Below are 18,610 nucleotides of genomic sequence, written 5' to 3'. Positions count from 1 at the left end.
TGTAAGGACACAATTTGTAACGACCCATAATAATGCTGGGTTCGCACGTAAAAAGGCCTAGACAATATCATTTATAGAGCGTGGGTTTGAAAGGCTAGGCCTTGGTCACCAGACGGTGGTTTTTTCGTGGTGTTCATACATAATTAAATCGTGTTCGCTCTAGGAATCTTTCTCCTGGAGGCGGGCTGGGAGGCTCTGGTTTTTGGCCATTTTTCCCAGCCCCCTCCTTGGTGCATCGACCTTCACATTATATAGCACTTCTTGATTGATCTTAGCCCTCCACTTGTTGATCAGACAGGTGCCTACTTCAATACCCGTCCCATCAGCTGTCCCTCCCTGCTTTTTGTTAGTTGCGATGATCGAAACCACCCTGTCCAGGCGTCTTGTCTCATTAACATGGTTAGGACGTTGGCGGGTGTATTTAATATGGAGGGGACGTATTTACCCTGAACCAGTTTCGCACCGTACCCCCACGTGGGCCCCGCTCTAATCGTATCTCCTTCAGGGGGCTTTTTGGGGGCAGCCATCATCGAGACATTGCTCTTCCCCTTGAAGTCCTAGAGTGCCGAGGACAGAGACATCCTCGGCTGTTCCACTCGACACTTCGGCCTTTCCCCATTCGTCCTCGGCAAATACCCTCCTCGGCACAGGCTCCGGGCCCTAATAAAGTGTGGGCTGGATCATAAGTTCCCTGGCCCCACACTACTTATGATCATTTTTTTTTTCTAATTTTTAATAAGATAGAATGTGTGGTGATCTTTGTTATATAATGATTTTTATTGAGTATATGTGATTTTTTTTTTAATTTAAATTATATAGTTTATTAATATTATATTTTTAGTATTTTGCACTCATTAATTCAATTGGCACAAAAATTAAAAAACTTAAGTGAATAATTATGGTGTGGTTCTCATATAAATTTAGATACATGGTGCAAAATTGGATTCTAATTTTAAGTTCTAATTAAACTTTTTCTAAACTTTACCTATTGAAAGGGAGAGAGAGAGAGATTAGAGTCTTGAGATATAATTCATTAATAAGGCCTAGAGTGCAATTATATTTTGGTAGTGACACATGTGTAGTAGTGGTAAACTCATCCTTAGACCAAAGGCTTATAAGGCATGAGTGGAAGGCGTCTCTCCCTGATGTGGGATTAAGCAAATTCGTGAGAACTAAGGCTCAACGCCATTTCCAAAGCAAACAATACCTGATTGGGGAAAGATTCGTTCCTCCCACAAAAAGGCACCTTTTTTTGGGCAAAGAACACGTTGAAAAAACATGTTTACTTCATGAGGTACAAAATCAGAGATGTGAAGAATAATTTTTTAACAAAGATTCATTGTAGTGCTGAGTAATTGATGATAAACATGTTTGGGATCTGCAAGGCTATTGGGTTTTATTTTTCTCAAGAGCCTTCAAGTGTAGTAGTAGTACACTCATCCTTAAGCCAAAGGCTTATAAGGCATGAGTGGGAGGCGTCTCTCCCCGATGTGAGATTCAGCAAATCCGTGAGGACTAAGGATCAATGCCATTTCCAAAGCGGACAATACCTGATTGAGGAAAGATTCGTTCCTCCCACAAAAAGATGCCTTTTTTTGGGCAAAGAACACGTCGAAAAAACATGTTTACTTCATGAGGTACAAAATCAGAGATGTGAAGAATAGTTTTTTAACATAGATTCATTGTAGTGCTGAGTAATTGATGATAAACATGTTTGGGATCTACAAGGCTATTGGTTTTTATTTTTCTCAAGAGCCTTCAAAATAAAAAAATATTTTATGATTTAAAACAAAACTAACACCCATATTTAGCATTAACAAAGTGGTAAAACTTAGATACACTTGTTTATATGCAATTTTTGTTGGTTCCTCAACTAAATTCAAAAACATAGTTGCATTAAATTTAATTATCCTTAAAATATTTGTGCTTTACTAAAAAATGTAATTATAAGTTTAAATTTAATTGCAAAACCTAATATATAAAATCTAATTAAAAAGTTATACCTAAGTTTTGCTCTTAACCGAATATATATATATATATATATATAGCCAAAACTAAGAGAAAATCCAATTAGATTTCAAATTGGAATTCAATTTTAGTCTAATCTAATTTTGTATCACATGTCTCATCTAATTTAAAATTTAAAATTTTTGTACCAAGTGAGTTACTTCTATGTAAAAATTGGATTTTGATTAGAGTTAAAATTTGCACCATGTGTCCTATCTAATCTACATTTTAAAATTTTTGTGTTAAGTGAGTTAATTCAGTATAGAAAATGAGGAATCCAATACAAATAAACCATAAAAAATTCTAATCATATATCTAACTTTATATATAAAATTAGAGGAATGTGGTGCCCCAAACCTATGAACGTTACTCTCTAGGACAGTGGATTTGGGCTCCCAATTTATTTGTCGATGAGTTTCCACACAGTCCTACAAGTTTTGCTTCAAACATATCCTTGATAGCCCAACCTCTAGTTTCCCTGTGGTTTCCAACCTAAAACCCTCTTCCCCCTAGATTTTGCTTCTTACTTTCTTTGAACCTTTGGCCTTTCGTCACTTCTATTTCTACCCCCTCTCTCTTTTTCTTCTTACTCTTTCTTTCCCTTCCCAGAAAAACCAACCCCTTTTCCTGTCTTCCCTCACTCCCTTATATAGTTTGCCTTTAGTGGGTTTCAAATCATTACTTTTTCATCCGTTCCCATGCAATCCCACTTTCACCCATAATCCCTAGAAAAAATCATGTCTTTTGAAGATTCTCTCGAAACTTGTTCCTAATGCCAAATTGTGTTCAGCAGTGAACTCCCCAAAGGCGCTAACAGTATTCGGGTGTCGACTTGAATCTATCTATCTCCTTGTTGATTTCCCACTGTCTTATCGATCAGTAGTGGGCCTAGGTTAGGCTGAACGCAGCGAATTCCCCAAACAATACCCTCTAGATCCTGACATACTTATTGTTGGGCCAGGCCTATAGGGTTTGGACCAACTTCAATCCCCTGGGCTCGCCTTGGCTACTCAGGCCGATCTCGGGCCTAAGTTTGGTGGGCCGATATTGATCACCCGGGCCTAAGTCCCTTACAAGGAAAAAAGAGTTTGAATGATTTTATATTTATGAGCAAATATATAAGTCATTTATGTAATATACCATAACTATGTACGGTCTATTACTAATTAGGTTATATATATATATATGTGTGTGTGTGTGTGTGTGTGTGTGTGAGGATGAAGCTCGAAGAGAAAGGATCATTGAGTGGAATCCACCCGAGGAGCAACTGGGCCCAACTATTCATCAAATCAGGCCCAGCCCTAACCAGGATAACCCAGTTAGAGAAACCGAGGAGCATCTGCTCCTTAGGAGACTAGGGACAAACCATTAAGGCCAAAAGGTTAAAGGCTGAGGAAGGAAGTAGAGATGTGCAAGTAAGGAAGGGAGGAAGCTTACAAGTAAATAACCCATCACCTCCACATTTAGTGCACTATACCAACTTAGCCTGCTACATTGATGGCAGAATGACCCTTGAATAATGCCCCCACAACTTGCAGTCTACTCTACCACCACCAGCAAGGCAGTGATGGGACAAGTATCTAAGGAGGGATTAATGGCCACCCAAGTGAAAGGCTAGGGTGAAATCCAAGCAACTATATATAGGAAGGAATATCCTTCTAGATAGGGGATCAGAAAAACTCATAAGGAAGATAAAGAAAAAAATTGAGAGCTGTAAAACTGAGAAGTGTATATCTTAAGAACTATTGCTCCTCAGCCCACCCGAGGACGAGCATAAATAAGAATTTCTCTTTTCTTTGTCATAATCCTCCATTTAAACTGTTGTCTTTGCCAACCTTCTTTCTCTAATTACTGAACCACAGTTATCAAGGCATAAAAGTTTGACCTTGGCTAACCACCTTTACAAATTAATTGTATTGGTCCTTCATTCTAGCCCATTCTCTTCAAAGATTGGGCCGAACTAGCTCATGACATAACTAACATCATGAAAATGCAAGGAAAACCATTTTAATACCTCCAAATGTCTTGTTCGAATTAATATCCTATATGTTTAATAACCTAAGCTAACATCAATAGTACCACTACAATTTATTATTCTTGTATGTAAACACGGGTTGCATACTAGTATAAATAAGAGAAAAGATACAAAATAATAGTTTTTAAATATTTAGACATTTTCTTTCCCTTTTTAAATATTGTTTAAAATGATGTAGTTTCAAAAAAAAAAAAAAAAAGATTTTGTTTTGTTCTTATTTGTTACATTACTCATGGAGATGGATAGAAGAGTTACATGGAAAATTAACTCAAACTTGAGCAACGAAAATGTAAATTTGAATACATGAGGTACATGAAAACCCCATAACACATTAAGGGGCAAAAAATAATTTAGGCTTTAAAATATTATTCACATTATGGTCCCTATAAAAATAAGTGTTAAATAATTAATGATATTATGTGTATATATATATATATATATATTTTTTTTTTTTTATGTATTAAATTAAATTATATAATTTCTGTTCTGTAACCCATCCATGGTACTACTTTAATTGTATGATAATTCCTGGAAATATAAATGCTTTATTGGTTCATGATATTATTGGGACTTAAACAAAGGAATCTCATAAACCCAAACGTTGCATCACCACCGGCCACCATAAGTTTAATCAAACCCAGGACAACTCACCAACAAATTTACCCATGCCCCATGACTACCTAACACCATATTTGCAAACAACCAATGGACCTATCAACCCGCCACCATAATGTGGCTTAACTTGCCCTCAAAACAACGTAGTTTACGTACGCAGTTTTGATTAGTAAAACAGCGTCGTTTTGAGGTCATGTGACACTTAATGACCACATCTCTAGCAAAATTAGATGGAATGATAAGATTTAAAGCAATCTCAAATGTTAAGGACGAAAATCTAAATTCTTAAATATATTGGGAAAAAAATCAAAATTACTCCAAATTTGAAAAGTGGAGTGTATAATTTAATCTAACTTCTTTTAGAATATAGCAGGAACTTTCTCCAAAGGTGCTTTACTAGCTTTTGTTATTCAAAGTGTGTAATGGAAAGTTTCTCCAAAAAAAAAAGTGTGTAATGGAAAGCTATTCAAAGTGAGTAATGGAATCGGGTGCTTTTTGGTTTATTAGTTATTATTTATGAAGAATTTTGTGTAAATATAATTTTTTCATGTTTTTCAATGATTGATAATATCAGAAAAAAATGAATTAAAGGAAAACTATCTTTGATTAACAAAAAAAATTATTGTTTATTTTTAAAGATTTTTTTTCCATTAAAATCTTTTTAGAAAACAACTCTATGTTACAGTAAGCTAAATAAGAGAAGTTACGAGATTATTTTTCAACTAATTTAATGTTTCTACAAAATATAAGTAAATGAAATAATTTCATAGAAAATACATTTTTAAAAAATCACTCATTTTCTAGAAAACATTACTACCGAAACAAATAGAGTGTTAAGTAAAGTTATTTATATATTAGGTTATACAATTATATTCAAACACATAATTGATTTGATTTGATTTGGTTTTTTATTTTTTGGAAAGATAACATCTTTTGTTCTATATTGGTCATTGGAATCATGTATTTGAATTTAATTAAAGAACCTAATTTATTGTACTTAAGGACTTGTAATAAGTTTTACCCATTATTTATTACTACTTAACGACAAAGTCACCCATATTTGCTAATAAGGCAGACATGCTAGAAGTATTGCTAAAGATATGACAAATTTTATAATATTTTCCATAATTTATTGAGAGTTAGATGTCAAATTGTGATTGTTATAACATTATTTTAACATGAACTTACAACATATACAGTTTTTATCATACACCAACACAACAAAACACTTTAACCTGTTTTTTTTTTTTTTTTTTTGAAATTGTAATTTTTTTTTTGTGTCAATAGAATCGTTGCCCAATTTATCAACTTGTTCTAGAATTTTTTTTTTTCTTCATAACTTGTTGACGTGACATATTGTAATTAATATAAATCAATTTCATATATGACCACCAATAACCAATAATATCATTCTTATTTAACATCAAGAGAAAGTCTATAAACATACACAAATTTATAATTATTGAGGTAGCAAATTATCAAAGTATATTAAAAAGTAATGTTTGTATGGGTCTATATAAAAATTAAAAAGAACTTATCAATTTAATTATTATTCTTCTAAAAAAAAAATTATTGTCGAAAATATTGTGCCATTGGCCTTTTACGTCAATCACAACTTTCTCGACCCAATCTCGGCAATAAAGATGGAATTTGTCTGTTTAAACTTAGTGCAAATTTATTACTCTACTTAAAAACCAAAAAAACCAACGTTTGTGACGTCTGTTGGTGTCACTTCACAATCACAAGGGTAGAAACTAGACAATAAGGAAATAGTACATGTAGAATAAATTTATGGACTATATTCAATGGTGCAAAGAAAAGGACAAAAAGTTGACCTAAGACTTCACGCTGATTTTTTATTATTATTCAATTTGAAGAAATAAAATAAGATCCAGTCCAAAAAAAAAGTTATTAATTTTGGCACTCAAAATGTTTTTCCTAAGTAATTTTGGCACTTATAAATCAATGTTGATCTTCCCTTTTCGTCATTCATGAGCTTACTTTTTTTTTTTTTTTTTTTTTTTTTTGGGAATGTAAACTAAGTTGAGTGTAATATAACTTACTTCTTTACTTATTTGGCTAAAAATTGATAAAAATACAATTATATTTAAAAATAAGTGAAACTTTAAAAAATTATACTCCCTCCGTCCCATTTTGTTTGTCCTCTATTCCATTTTGAGATGTCCCAAAATATTGTCCTATTTCTAAAAATAAAAGTTATTAATTTACTAATATTTCTATTATACCCTTATTAATTTACTAATTCAACTTTTTGATAAATTTATTTAAGAGTAATATTGGAAGCTTATACATTTTTAAAAAGTAAACAAGACAATAAATGATATTCCCTTAAAATGTTTGACTTTTCAAACAAGACAAACAAAGTGGAACGGACGGAGTATTTACTAAAATAATTAAATAAATTGAGAAAAAATGTTGGCAAAGCACATTCACTCAATTAGATTAATTAGAAGCTGACACATACATATTTACCTTTCAAATATTTTAACGGATTTACAAATTAAAGTGTGAGTTAATATTTTTTTATTTTTTGAAAAAAATGATAAAGTTTCATTTTGTTTTGAAGGATTTTTTTTTTTGATGGAGTTGTTAAAGTAACAATTCACCTAATGCTTGTCTAGGAAAATTTATTTCTATTAATTTATTGAGCTGAAAAAAATACGCTAAGAAGATAGGATTTTAGTTTGTTGGCTTTTTCTGTGCTATATTTTCTTGTATTAGAGCACTTGCAGCAGTGGAGCTCAATAGTTATATAACTATTCTAGCTCCACCAAAATACAAAAATCAACCTACAGCAGTGGAGTTAATGGTATTATTTTTACCTTCATTGTTACAGTGCACAACTATCTATGGCTGTGCACTGTAGCTAGGAGCTAAATTTTTTTAAAAAAAAAAAATCTATTTTGCGTTCACATTACCTTTTTATTTTTTATTCTTTCTGCATTTCATTCTCTTGTGTCTTCTCCTCACTGCCTCTCCATCTCTTCGTTCTTCCTCCACAAACCCTTCTTTCTTCCTCCACAAACTCATCGCCGATCTGCACAAGCCCAGCTGCCACAGACCCCTCTCTCCCCACTTTTCCTCTCTCACTTCTCAACCCTTGTATCGTTCTCTCTCTCTCTCTCTCTCTCTCTCTCTCGGTTTTTAGCTTCGATCAGGTCCCACATTACTCGACTCGCCTCAAATCAGAGCATTCCGTTTCGCTTTGCACTCATTCCGTTTTGATCGAGAAGGACCAAGCCACACCGTTGGTGGCGAAATCGAGCAATCAGTATTAGTTAGGGCTCGATTTGTCGGTGAAGACCATGAAACTGTGCCTCTTGGCGCAGGTCTTGTCGGCCAGTACCAAATCAGATAGAGTATCGGGCATGGGTTTCGGTTTGGCTGTATTGATTTTTCTGGGTTTTTGTTTTGTTCTTCTTCATTGGTTTTGATGGGCACGGCAGGGTTGTGGTTGTACAGTGATTTTTATGGGTCTGATGGTGGTTGTGGTTGAATGAAATATTATTTTATTGTAGTGTTTATATTATTTTATTGTGTTAAAAGCTAAAATAGCTCCACTGCTGTAGGATATGAAAAGGTAAAATAGATAAAGTGACTTTTTGTGTAACTAAAATACTAAAAATTTAGCTCCATTACTGCGGATGCTCTTATAATTTATTACTTTTAATGGGTTAATTTGTAATTGGTGGAGAGGTCAAAGAGTTGGAGCTAATGTTGGCAAAAAAAAAAAAATCTCGTACAAGTGAGATTACATGAGTTAGGTGAAGTTTTAGGTGGATTATTCATTTTGAAAAACTGTTGGACGAAAATCTCACCTCTCTTTGTGGAGAAAGATTGTCAGAACTAGGGGCAGAATGACGAATTTTTATTTGCGAAGCCGAAATTAAGTTATGATATTGATTTGCAATTGAAGAAAAACTCAGAGTACTACATACTTACTGTGGGAGGGTTTCTTGTCTCAGCCCCCAATTAGCAGGTATTGTTCGTTTTGGTTATGCCTCACGGTTTTGCTCAATCCCACATCGAGGAGAGACGCCTCCCACATGTGCCTTATAAGCTTGAGCCCAAGACACATCTGTACCACTACTACACATGGCATAGCCAAAACGGACAATACTTGCTAATTGGGGGCTGAGATAAGAAACCCTCCCACATTTATTGGGGGCTGAATTAACAGGTATTGTTCGCTTTGGCTATGCCTCTCTCCTCAATGTGGAATTGTGCTATGCCTCACGGTTTTGCTCAATTCCACATTGAGGAGAGAGGCATAGCCAAAGCGGACAATACCTGCTAATTGGGGGCTGAGACAAGAAACCCTCCCACACTTACATACATATATGTCTTTCTAAATTATTTTAAAAAAGAATATTAAATGTAAAGTAAACCATAACTCATATATATAATAGCACAAGATTCTTGTAAGGGATTTTTAATTAGTGTGCTACGTATTATTTAGTAGCACTCAAAATATAAACAAAGCTAAATTACCAATTTAGTACCTTAAGGTCATTTTTTCCATGTGTTTCTCATAATCTTTTGAAAAATCATAAGGTCATAACATTCTTAAAAATTAAATATAAGTATATAAAAAAATTAGACTAATTCTACAAGAAGACATACTATCAATAAAAATTAAATATAAAAAAAAATCACTAATAAGCAAGTATAAAATAAATAGAATTTAAATTAAACTAAAGTTGATTACTATGGTCAAAAATAAATACAAATTTTTTTTGGTAAAAAAAAAAGGGCATACATCTGACATGTTGGGAAGAGTAATGGAATAAAAGTTGAAAGAATTGGAATTTGGGAAGGGGCTAAATATTGTGGCTGTGATGGTGGGTGGGGGCCAAACTTTGCACTCGGAGGGGACGACTCTTATTAGAGCATTCACAGTGGACGTTGTGTATGCTATATCTAAGCCCATTTTACAATTCAAGCCCAAAAAAGCCACTCCAACGGAACTTATAAAGTGAGAGTATTGCAAAAAAATTTACAATTGTGCTACAGTGTGATTCTAAATGTAGAATCACACTAAAACTCAATTGTAAAAAATATATTAATATTTTATTTGTAAATATCAGTCCTGCTCTCCACGGTCTCTCATTTCTCTCTCCATCGCTAAAACTCTTTCTCACACCAAGCCTGTAGAATCACACTATAGCACAATTGTAAAAAATATATTAATATTTTATTTGTAAATATCAGTCCTTCTCTCCACAGTCTCTCATCTCTCTCTCCATCGCTAAAACTCTTTCTCACACCAAGCCTCTCTCTTCTCTCTCATCCCCTCTCTCTCTTGCCATCGCTGCCAATTCACCCACCCATCTCCAAATCCCTTTAATCTCAGGCTTTTCTCTCTCAGTTGGTCTCTCATTTTTGGGTATTTTTGTGGTTTTTGGCGGTGGAGATCGGCGAGTGATTTGGGTTTCTAGTGGTGGAGATCGGTGAGTTGTGTGGGTTTCTGGCGGTGGTGGGTTTATGACTGATGTGGGCGTGGGTCAGGTGGTGGGTTTCTGGTTTTGATTTTGGATTTTGATTTGGATTAGAGATCAGCAAGTGATTTGCTCTGGATTTTGGATTTGTTGTTGTGATTTTGCTGGGGTGGCAGGTGGATTTCTGGTGCTTGTTTGATTTGGGTGATTTTTTGTTGTGATCTTGCTAGGTATGGGTTTGCTAGAGGTTTTGGGTAATTTTTTGTTGTGATTTTGCTGGGTATGGGTTTGCTAGAGGTTGAGGCCGGTGCTAAAGGTTGAGGGAGAAAGAGAGGAAAAGGAAGAGAAAAAGAGAAATAGTAAAAAAAAGATTAAAAAAGAATATTTAAATAAAATGGGAAAAAAATAGAGTTTTGGGATGTTGGATATTGTAAAATTGTATGATATAATTAATAAAGAAACTTTTTGGGATGGTAAAATATGATAGAATTGAAAAAACCACTGTGGATGTTCTTATAAATATGAACTGGGATCTAATTTACTTGCAATATGGTGGCCCCCTGTGGACAATATAGTTCCACCCCTGGTTAGTACTTAAGAGAAATTTGTTATTTTCTTTTTTGCTATACCTATCCAGAAACCTTTCTATATAACCCTAATTTCTTATGAAATTCTACATGCACTTCCCACATTAAAGAGCTAGAGATCAACCTAAAACCATAGAGAAAATTTCTGTTTGTTCTCTTAACATTCACACCCTCCATTTCTAAATTCATTGGGAGAAGATTCAATGCCATACACACATCGATACTTTGAGTGTTCTTGAGTGTTGTTAGTGCTGGGAAATCAATATATAAAGTAGTCCAAAATCATCAAGAGGCCTTTCACGCTAGTTTTGTATTATTAGGGAGACTTGATTATATGGTTGATGGCTCAACTTGTGAATCAAAAGACTAATAAGGAGAAAAGATTTGAGGGATTAGTTGCTAACAAGAGTGGGAAGCTTGAGTGCATAGCCTTTACTTAGCTTTGCGGGTTTTGTTAGTGATTTATATTGCAACTATTCTTGTTAGTGGATCATTTGACACAATTGGCACCATAGAGTCTTTTTTTTTTATTGATTTTGGGTTTTTCTCTTTGTAAACAATTTTAGTGTTCTTTTGGGTGTGATTGATTGTTTAGGATTTGTTTTTTTGATTATCTATCCATGTATATATTAATTGGCTAATTACACTAATAATTTGATTTGGTTTGTCAATTAGCTTAAAATTGAGGTCTAAAGTATAATTCTCAAGATTAGAGTACGCGGGTATCTTAAAAAAATAAAAGATGCATGTAAGCCAAATAAATTGACTAAACTAGCCCTAAGGATATGGAATAGTTAAATATAGGAAGAAGTTAAAATGTTTTCTGATAATCCTTTTTTTACTATTTTTAATCTCAAAACAATTTATTTATAAATTGGTGTATGCTACTGTGGGGACCGGCCCAGAATAACAAGTTGGCTTGGCCTTGGGCCCGTCCGAGGACCATTCTGTCCGAGGAGACGTCGCGGCCCAAAATCCTTGCTTAGGCCCACTGGAGCGAAGAAAACACTTCCAAGGAGTAATTCCTCCTCGGACATTCCAAAGTCCAGGTCAATGATGCATCCCAGTTACTGTAGCCCTCACTCCAAACACGTAAAAAGAAAGGAGACTCAAAATATCCTAGCAAAGGCTGTTACCACCACATTAAATGCACCACAACTACTCTCCTGGCCGCATTAATGAAGAGAAGACCTCTGAATAGTGCTACCTTGGTCACTGCAACTCACAAAGAACTGGTAAGGGCGTCTGATGGTACAGGTGTTCAAGTGGGGGTTTGGATGATCAACTAGTGTAAAGCCTAGATGATAAAAGAGGGCTTATATAATATGTAAGAGTCCCTCAAGAGAGGGGGACGAAAAAAAAAAAGGAGAGAGGAGAGAGGGGAGCAAGAGTTCATTGTATGAATGCATGCCAATGAATAAAACTTCCACTTTCACATCCATTTTCTTCATTCTCGTTTCTATATCTACTAAGGACATGCAACGAACCGTTTAACCCAACTGGAACCAAGTTTTTCAGCCCATACTCTACAAAATTCATTGTGTGGGACCTTTTAGGCCAAGGCTTGACCATCCAGGACCGAGTTGACTAAAATCGTGTCCTTATAGCTACTTTTTGCTTTTATTCTCAAAAAAAGAAGAAAAAAAAATCAGTTCAAAATGATATTTTTTTTTTTTTTCGATTTAGGTTTTTGTTACATAATAAAAGTTTTTTTAAAGAAAAAAATGATATTTTATTATAAAACTTAACCGTGTTATTTAGAAAATAAAGAGAGTATTTAGTAGAAGTATTTAAACAATACTTTATAGTATTTAAACTTTGTAATGCGTATATTTACGACACTTTTTAATCTACACGTATTATCATGTTACTTATTAAAAATCTATAATCAAACGGCCTTAAAAAATTTGCCGCGTTAAAAGAAATTATTAAAAAAAAGTTGTAGGAAATTTCGAGATCATTGCCCTGTTGAAAAAGAATTGGCCTTATTAGATAAATAGTATCGCTTTATCCTTTATGACATTGAGTGAAAGTGGTACGAAAAGTAGAACAAGAGTCGTAGATTCGTCATCTAAACAGACAAACATCATGAGACTTGTGAGCTAAGTTTAACTTTGAACATAGTACAAATAGAACTCGTTTACTCCACTTCCCACTGCGTCTTTGAGTCAGCAAACCATAGTGATAGTGTAGAATTTCTGTGATCTTAAAGTTTCCAACATTTTCCTTGTTCTTTTTTTCTGTTCAATCTTGTTAGCTAAGATGGGAAAAGGAGAGGGTCCGGCGATCGGAATTGACTTGGGAACGTGCTACTCATGTGTGGCAATTTGGCAACGTAATCGGGTGGAGATCATACCCAATGATCTGGGGAACCGTACAACACCATCTTATGTGGCTTTCAATGAAACTCACCGCTTGATTGGTCAGGCAGCTAAGGACCAGATTTCCATGAACCCCACCAACACTGTTTTTGGTGAGTTCCTTACTTCTCTGATACCATTACAAGTTTAGACTTTTAGAGTTTTATTGGCTTATTTGTGTTCTAACGTATGTGGTTTCTGTTTAGTCAAAATTATTGTGAAGCTGAGGAAACTTGAAAAAAAGAAAAAAATTATTACTGTTGTTTTGTTTTCTTTTATGATAGTGAAAAGGAAGAGAGCCATTTGCTGTAAAATGGGGAATTTCTCTCTCTGTCATATGAAAGTCCTTTGCTTTTAGTGGAAGTTGTAGTTTAGCCCGGTTATTGGTTTGGTTTGAAAGCTGTGTTTCGGACTAGTGTGATCTGTGTAGTCAAGAGTGGTTCAAGTCACAGTTATTCAATTTGCCATGACTTTAAAGTTTAATTTTTGTAAGCAAGCCTCCTATACAATAGATTGTCAAAATTAGAAATTAGATTTTACCTTTCTTTTATTATGCATGGCTTTACCAATAATGTTATGGACAACTTTTTTCACAACAAATTTCATAATTTTTGAAGTTATCAATTGTATCTTATAAGTAATGGGTCCATGAGCGTCAGTTATATATACCATTCATAGTCAACCGCTTTAGTCATTGCAAAATTTGTAATTAAAAAAAAGTTGTGTTTTCCGCGTTATTAATTGTTTTACGTAAGGTAAATTAAAACTTTGAAATAAAAAATTGCATTTTTTAAAAAATAAATTTTACGTCTTAACTATGATATTTGATTTTTTATATATAAAATTGTTCGCTGATTTAGTTAGTAATAATTCATCTAATTATATCTTAAAATTGTTTCTGTTTGAACTAGTTAAGACCGTTGGGTGATTTATTAAGTTACAATATTGACTCTAATAAATTAGACTATATTGTTCTATGCTTTATATTTTATTTTATTTTTGTCATATTCTACTTTTATATTATTGATTCTATTTCAATTATTTGTAAATATTTTTCAATTATAAATATCTACTAAAAAATATCAATCTAAATATGAAACATTTAAGGAAAAAGAAAAGAAAAGAGAAGAGCAAAAAAATCAACTGAATCTCAAATAGAATCTCTTGATAAAGTTATTAGGAATTTAAAAAGTATAACAAAAAATTTATGTGAAATTTGACAATTCAAAATAAAAATATATCAAAAAGAGTTGGAAGGGTATGAAATAATATTAGAGAAAAATGGCGATGAAAACAATCATAATAATATTCAAATTTCAAGAATATAATATAACAATTCTTGATTACATAAAAATATTAATCATTCTTTTTAAAATGCATATATTGCTTACAAAATTTTACTACCAATATTTATTTACAGTTGTTTATTTGTTTCTATGAAAAGAAAAGTTTTTAAAACTAAAATTGATTATGTCACAAGAAAATTAAATGAATTAGTTATATTATAATTTGAAAAGTGGATGTGAGAAGAACCTAAATATAAAAATTTAATTAGTAATTTTACATCTCAAAAGGTTAGAAGAATGTATTTTAATATTTTTTTAAATAATGAATTTTAAATATAAGAAATGCTCCATTTCAATCTTATTTCAAAATCAATTATACCATAAGAAAATTAAATGGATTACTCATATTATCGATTAAAAAGTTGTTATTAGGAAAACCTATATATACTAACTAAATTAATAAGAAGAGTAGCTTTTATGTAAAAAAAAAAAAAAACACTATAATGGATTTTAGATATGAAATGGCCCCACTTAAGATTATGTTCTTAGCCTCTTAGGCCTTAACTTGATTTAAGCCGGTACTGATTGTATCTATAGCTCATTAGTGGCGTGGTCTTGTCATATTGTGTTTCTTTTGTTAATAACATTTTCTCATTCAATGTTGAAATTTTATTTTGCATAAGACAAATCCCTGGAGCGGTAAGAAAAGTTCATCTATGTTTGCTTTGATATGGCTTCAATGAAGCTATGAATGTTTAATGTAATGATTTGTTTATTCAGAAAAAAAAGAAAAGAAAAAAAGTAATGATTTTTTTGCATATTGATGTTCATGTTGGTGGATGAAGGCTCTAAACGTTTGATTGGAAGGCGATTCAATGATGAATCTGTGCAACGTGACATGAAACTGTGGCCATTCAAGGTGATTGCTGACCCTGATCATGGGAGGCCCATTATTGCGGTCACATACAAGTATGAGGAAAAACATTTTTTGGCTGAAGAAATCTCTTCAATGGTACTCGTAAAGATGAAGGAGATTGCTGAGGCTCACTGCGGTTCAAAGATCAAGAATGCTGTCATTTCTGTTCCTGCTCGTTTCAACCACTCACAGCGTCAAGCCACAATGGATGCCGGTGTCATTGCTGGTCTAGATGTGATGCGACTTATCAATGAGCCAACTGCTGCTGCTATTGCATATGGGCTTGACAAGGATGGTACTGGTGAGAGGAATGTGCTCATCTTTGATCTAGGTGGTGGGACATTGGATGTCTCACTTCTTACCATTGAAGGGGGTATCTTTGAAGTGAAAGCTACAGCTGGTAATACTCACTTGGGAGGTGAAGATTTTGATAGTAGAATGGTGAATTTTTTCATTCAAGAGTTCAAGAGAAAGCATAAGAAGGATATTACTGGGGGTAAGGCTTATAGGAAGTTGTGGAATGCTTGTGAAAGGGCTAAGAGAATGCTCTCATCTAACACTCGAACAACAATTGAGATTGATTCTTTGTATGATGGTATTGATTTCTACTCTTTTATCACCCGTGCCAAGTTTGAGGAGCTTAACATGAATATATTCCGGAAGTGTATGGGGCCTGTTGAGAAGTGTTTGATGGATGCTAAGATGGACAAGAGCAGTGTCCATGATGTGGTTCTGGTTGGAGGGTCGACGAGGATCCCCAAGGTTCAGAAATTGTTACAGAACTTCTTTGATGGGAAGGAGCTCTGCAAAAGGATTAACCCTGATGAGGCTGTTGCTTATGGTTGTGCTGTGCAGGCTGCAATTCTCAATGGTGAGGGTAATACAAGAGTGGAAAAAATCTTGTGCCTAGATGTCACCCCTCTATCTCTTGGTTTGGAGACCTCCGGAGATGTCATGACTGTGTTGATTCCAAGAAACACCACTATTCCCACCAAAAAGGAGGAGGATTTCTCAACCAAATCTGATGAACAAAAGAGTGTGAATATCCAGGTTTATGAGGGTGAACATGCCAAAACAAGTGGTAACAATTTGCTGGGCAAGTTTGAGCTCTCTGGTATTCCTCCAGCTCCTGGTGGAGTACCACAAATTGCTGTTTGTTTTGACGTTGATGTTGATGGAATCTTGAACGTTTCTGCCAAGGACAAAACCACTGGAAAGAGGAATAACATTACAATCACTGATAAGTGCAGGCTCTCCAAGGAAAAGATTAAGAAATTAGTGCAGGAGGCTAAGAAGTACAAGGCTGAGGATGAGGAGCATAACATGAAGGCCGAACTAAAGAATTCACTTGAGAACTACGCTTTCAACATGAGGAGCACATTTAGAGATGAAGAGACTGTTGCTAAGGTTCGAGCTGTGGACAGAAAGATGGTTGAAGAAGTAATTGAGGAAACTATCGATTGGCTTGAAAGGAATCAGCTTGCCGAGGCAGACGAATTTGAGGATAAGATGAGTGAGCTGGAGAGCATCTGCAATGCAGTAATTGCCATGATTGGTCAAGGTGCTGACGATGACGTGGGTGAAGCCACACTTGAGGATGAACAGCATATGGAGGAGATTAAGATTCATCAAGGTGTTGATAGTGACATGAATGTAGCTACCCAAGAGGATACGAAGCCTAAGAAGGAGATTCACATTTGTCAGGGTCCTAATGGTCATATGGCTATAGCCATGAAAGAGGTCAATATTCAGAAGGAGATTAAGGGGCAGGAGGCTGAGAAGAATATAGCTCAGGATAAGGAGGATAAGAAGAAGGAGATTAAGGACAAAGGGCAGGAGGCTGAGAAGAATATAGCTCAGGATAAGGAGGATAAGAAGAAGGAGATTAAGGACAAAGGGCAGGAGGCTGAGAAGAATATAGCTCAGGATAAGGAGGATAAGAAGGAGATTAAGGACAATAGGCAGGAGGTTGCGAAGAATATAGCTCAGGATAAGGAGGATAAGAAGAAGGAGAAGGTTGAGAAGTACAAGGCTGAGGATAAGGAGCATAAAAAGAAGATTGAGGCAAAGGACGCATTGGAAAATTGTGCTTACTACATGAGTTACAAAATCAAGGATGTGAAGAATGCTTTGACAAAGATTGAAGATGCAGTTGAGCAGACCATCCTCTGGCTTCAAAGGAACCAGCTTTCTGAGGCAGATGAGTTTGTGGATAAAATGAAGGAGCTTGAGGGCATTTGTTACCCATTTATTGCCAAGACATACCAAGGAGCTGGTGGTGATTATGGTAAATGATTCTCTTGCACATTTCCTTGCTTAATAGCTTATTAAGAATGTTGTTGCTGACAGAACCATAATTCTCTCGGGGTCTCCCTCTGTAAATTTGGTAGTAGCTTATTAATAATGTTGTTTATAAAGATGTAGCAACAGCCTTATTGTAATCTCGTTTTGGTTTGTGAATGATGAGGGTTACATGCTTGGGCTGATATGGTCCATGCTCTCTGCTTCTCTCTGTTTTGAATGCCAATATCCTTTTACCTCTATGAAGCTATTTTCTCTGGAAAAGATAAATTTCTACCACTCGACCTGTATCAAATCTCAAACCAACGAAATTTTGTAGTTAACAAAGCAATGAAACTGCAATATGAGAGTAAAATTTCATTCGGTAGTTGTGTATCTTCATGTGAAAATGTTGCTATACTTCTTACAACCCAATGCCTTACAAAGATGCAAATTGGTAAAGGAACATAATTAAGTGATATTTGCAGAAGTCAATAATTGTAATTCCAAATTTAATCAACGTCAGAAATGTGGCCCATGCGGACTAAGTAAACCAAAAAAGAAAACCTTATATGAACTATGAAAATATTTTAAGAATATAATCAACAAGAAAATGGATAATAAACATGAAGAATAAAACCGACTTCAAGTTACATGGTAAAAATACACACACGAAGACCAAATTTTTACTAGAACCAAAAATTATACTGTAATATTTTATAATGAACTTTCTTTTAAGTTCTTTAAAAATTTTGGTATTTAATATAATCAGAATAGTATTCTAAATTGTTTGAATATTCAGTAATGAGTTTTATTTTGAGCAAACTATGTTAAAAATTCCGTTGTACTCAAAATGTGCCAAATGGAAAAGCATGTCGAACGGTGGGTAAAACTTACTTGAGCCATATATCGCAAGCACGCTGTGTAAGAATTCATTTTTATTATTAAAACAAGAAAAATGTTATTTAAAAATTGTGGGGCCCAAATAATTTATGGGTCAGGCCCATTTATCCGTGGGGAGTCCAAAGGCCTAAGCCGAGGAGGGATATGGTCCAAGCTCGATAA

At 34.4% G+C, this 18,610-nt stretch overlaps 1 protein-coding gene across 4 annotated transcripts; it reads left to right on the top strand.

The window, feature by feature from the left end:
• The first annotated feature begins 12,821 nt into the window (after window positions 1-12,821).
• LOC115987312 (heat shock cognate 70 kDa protein 2-like) lies at window positions 12,822-17,871 on the top strand. 4 transcript variants are annotated; one of them, XM_031110844.1, is made up of 3 exons: window positions 12,822-13,176; window positions 15,195-17,023; window positions 17,084-17,871. In XM_031110844.1, the coding sequence occupies exons 1-3, from the start codon at window positions 12,966-12,968 to the stop codon at window positions 17,558-17,560; spliced, it is 2,517 nt and encodes an 838-aa protein (XP_030966704.1). In that variant the 5' UTR covers window positions 12,822-12,965; the 3' UTR covers window positions 17,561-17,871. The 4 variants fall into 4 exon arrangements, with proteins under 4 accessions (XP_030966704.1, XP_030966719.1, XP_030966711.1 ...); XM_031110859.1 differs by having other exon boundaries at window positions 15,195-17,038; window positions 17,171-17,871; XM_031110851.1 differs by having other exon boundaries at window positions 15,195-17,038; window positions 17,105-17,871.
• Window positions 17,872-18,610: the final 739 nt, after the last annotated feature.

Source organism: Quercus lobata, chromosome 1 (genome assembly GCF_001633185.2).
Source record: "Quercus lobata isolate SW786 chromosome 1, ValleyOak3.0 Primary Assembly, whole genome shotgun sequence".
In the NCBI taxonomy this organism is placed as follows: domain Eukaryota; kingdom Viridiplantae; phylum Streptophyta; class Magnoliopsida; order Fagales; family Fagaceae; genus Quercus; species Quercus lobata.
Note: the sequence above shows the minus strand (reverse complement) of the source record. Positions and strands in the feature narration are given on the sequence as shown.

Bases quoted from the DNA above. Each gene is read 5' to 3' on its own strand.
- LOC115987312 (XM_031110834.1), top strand. From the start codon at position 12,966: ATGGGAAAAGGAGAGGGTCCGGCGATCGGAATTGACTTGGGAACGTGC. The intron at 13,177-15,194 runs GTGAGTTCCTTA...TGGTGGATGAAG, and splicing joins CCCCACCAACACTGTTTTTG to GCTCTAAACGTTTGATTGGA.